The sequence below is a fragment of the Seriola dumerili genome, unplaced genomic scaffold (genome assembly GCF_002260705.1).
Source record: "Seriola dumerili isolate Sdu_G_001 unplaced genomic scaffold, Sdu_1.0 BDQW01000052.1, whole genome shotgun sequence".
Taxonomy (NCBI): Eukaryota; Metazoa; Chordata; class Actinopteri; order Carangiformes; family Carangidae; genus Seriola; species Seriola dumerili.
This window is the reverse complement of record NW_019174307.1, coordinates 4,337,960-4,341,023: the sequence shown is the minus strand read 5'-3', so window position 1 is coordinate 4,341,023 and position 3,064 is coordinate 4,337,960. Positions and strand designations below refer to the sequence as shown.

Below are 3,064 nucleotides of genomic sequence, written 5' to 3'. Positions count from 1 at the left end.
ATGGAAAGTGTCTTGGGATAACTTCTATTATTATTTTTTTATTATTGGCTTGACTTGCTATCTAAATGTTTCCTAAATTAGTTTAATCTGTGTTTAACTATATCTTGCATGCTGGGAAAGGCTCCAATGCCCTGAGACCTTGAACAGGATGAGCAAGTTTGGAAAATGAATGGATGGGTAATTTGCCCCTGCCGTAAGTTAAATGCATGAATCAACATTTACTGAAAAATAGATGGATATCATTTATATATCTCTCAGGCTATTAAGCTGTTAAGCTTTTATTGTGTGGCTTTTCTTCTGTCCTGAAGGGCAATTGTCCTTTTCAAATAATAGCCTGCAGTGAGACAATATGTACTTTGTCCTGTAAAAGTGGATTCAATTTCATCACAGTTTTGATCCATGCAGTGAGGCATGCATGTTTGTCATCCTATTCAGATTTTTTTTTTCTGTTGAGTTCAGCTGATTAAATGAGAGGGACTATTATGAAGCTAAAAGTGAATATTGTGCAGATCAGGTCAGTTAATTGCTGTTTATTAGGTAATATTATGACTAGTATACATCTTAGGTAATATTATGACTAGTATACATAATTTCACTCATACATTCAAGTAAATAATCATGAATTAATGTATGTTTTTATTACACAGAGAAAACGATTTGACCATGTTTTACCTCTAATTGACGCTCCAACATCCACCCAGCCACACTGATGTTGTGTGGATGTTGATGGTCGGGAGAGCGTGGATCGACAATAATGAATGGTTTTACGCCCGTAGAAGCCACTGTCTATGATTAACACATGACCAGGACCACACTGCAAAGTGAGGTTATGATCCGCACACACAATGGATCTCCCAGACTCTGGGGAGAATACAAAAACAAAGTGGTAACTCATCATGGAGTGATTCAGTGAGCTGTTCTGTTCAGAATCAGTACATGGGTCAGTACGTACCAAACTGGCAGATAAAATGCAGTTTTTTGTAGCAGTCTGTTGTGGCGTCCCATTGGAAGCCTGAGTCTTTTAAGACATGTCCACAAGCTGCTCCTGGCTGCAGGCTGCTCACCCAGTTTGAATAGGTGACATGTGAACCATCCAGCCAAGAGAGACCACCTGAGGATGGAACAAACTACTGCTGAAATGATGAAATGTTTGAGCTCTTTGTGGTAAGAAAGATTTCATACTTTTTCAGATGTTACATTTATCTGTAGTGAGTAAGATTCACAATGTTACAATGTCATTGTGTTCAAGGATAACACAAATATACCCTGATCCTAAAGGTCCACAGTAACGCTATTTCATTTTCTTTCACATATACTCAAAATTGGTAACTTATAAAATTAAATTGGATGCACTGTGCAAAATAATGAGGCTGGGTATGTTCTACACATTTCTTGAACAAATCTGATCAGTTAACTCAAAATATAGATAGATGAATTTATAATTGTAATAATATAAATGTTCCTTCACCATGGGACCTAATATGCCATTCTGCTGCTAAATAGAATCTGTATAAATTTAGATGTGGATGTGAATTAAGGTGAGGTTGCTACCAAATTCTTCTGGTATGAAGTACAGTTGAATAAGATCAATGAATACATCCATAATGCACCAACCCAATGATCTCTATCTCTAGAGAAAAGTTTAATATTATTCCAAACGGTATTTCAGTTAATGGAAGTATCAAAGGTAATACAATATATCCCTACTCCAAACTATACTGTGTCATCAATAATTTCTAGTTCATGTTCTTTAACTACCACACTTTGAGATTGGAGGAATATTCCATTTACTGTATAAGAGGGTGATTCTGTCTGATATTGGACATTGTAAATGTAAAAAAGATAGAGATACTTGGTAGAGACTTTTTTTTTCTTAATCTTGTAATTGCAAATTATATCATAGGGTGTGGGTGTGGGAATTCATTTCTCACTCCACTGATGGAAGGAAAAAGACTTTACACCATTTAAAACCCTGTAATGGAATGGATGGATGGAATAATGAACAGAGGACAGTGAGAAAATATCCCACTAGGGCTATCTTATTTTTCAAGACATGGAACAACTTTGAAAATAAATTGTAAATAAAATTGAAATTGGACACAATTGTACAGATGTTACCATAATGTAATATTTTTATTTAATAATTTTGTTAATCACTAATGCTTAACTATATTCTTCTCAATCGTTTGACAGGTTAATTCAAATGCATAAGGGAGGTAAAATTAAAGACAAAAAACAAAAAGTTCTCATATTTTTTGTGATTTCCTGTCTTTTTGTGAAGTGTGTGATTTAATCAGAGACTTCATGCACCTTCAGACATAGCAGTTTATGATTGAGCACACAGTAGCAGTTGTCTGTATTTCACAGTTCTCCCTTCTTACCGTCCACAGTTGCAGAATATGACGGTTTTGGAGAGGAAGGAGGTGCTAACCCAAGCCATGTGTCTTTCTCAGGGTCCAGATGTCTCTGAAGGAAATGTTGAGTGTCTTCATCTGGGATAAATGCAAGGTGTCCTCCACTCTCCTCACACCAAGCTTGAGCACTGAAAAAAGAATGCCGATGACCCACGAACTCATAGCAGGAGCCTCCAAAGGCCTTTTGATCTCCTGGGCAGGAAGCAGTACCCTCCGTCTTATCTTCAGCACATGATGGACAGCTGAGTGTCACCAGGATCAGCAGCTGCAGAAATGTCCAGCACATCTTTTCTGTTTTCACTTTAAAAACAAAATGTTACTCTCATGTCTCTTTTCAATTTCTTGATGCTTTCAAAATAATATTGTTTTGCCCTCTCGTCTAATGCTCTCACATACACACCCTGGTGACACCCTGTTTTTAAATGGGTCTGACTGCCTTTGTCACACACCTTTCTGCATTCAGTGGAACACTGTTTACTTAACAGCCAGGCTTTCCGGAAAACCAATGAATGCACTGCCTTTGTGCCGGAGCTGCAACAAAAGCAAGAGGAGTTTCAAACAGATGGCAAGGTACATGAGGTTACCAATTCTTTACATCATGACAAATAGTCTACCTGTACTTTTCTTTTTGTTGTGAAAAATTGCTGGGT

At 37.1% G+C, this 3,064-nt stretch overlaps 1 protein-coding gene across 1 annotated transcript in view; it reads right to left on the bottom strand.

Annotated features, from left to right (window-relative positions):
* LOC111218828 (polycystic kidney disease protein 1-like 2) overlaps window positions 1-2,700 on the bottom strand; it is a 43,691-nt gene extending 40,991 nt beyond the window's left edge. The window contains exons 1-3 of the mRNA XM_022741304.1: window positions 2,382-2,700; window positions 953-1,111; window positions 673-861 (exon numbers count right to left, since the gene is read on the bottom strand). Of these exons, the coding sequence (XP_022597025.1) occupies window positions 673-861; window positions 953-1,111; window positions 2,382-2,700 (667 nt within the window). The remainder of the gene's footprint in view (window positions 1-672; window positions 862-952; window positions 1,112-2,381) is intronic.
* Between the last annotated feature and the right edge of the window lie 364 nt (window positions 2,701-3,064).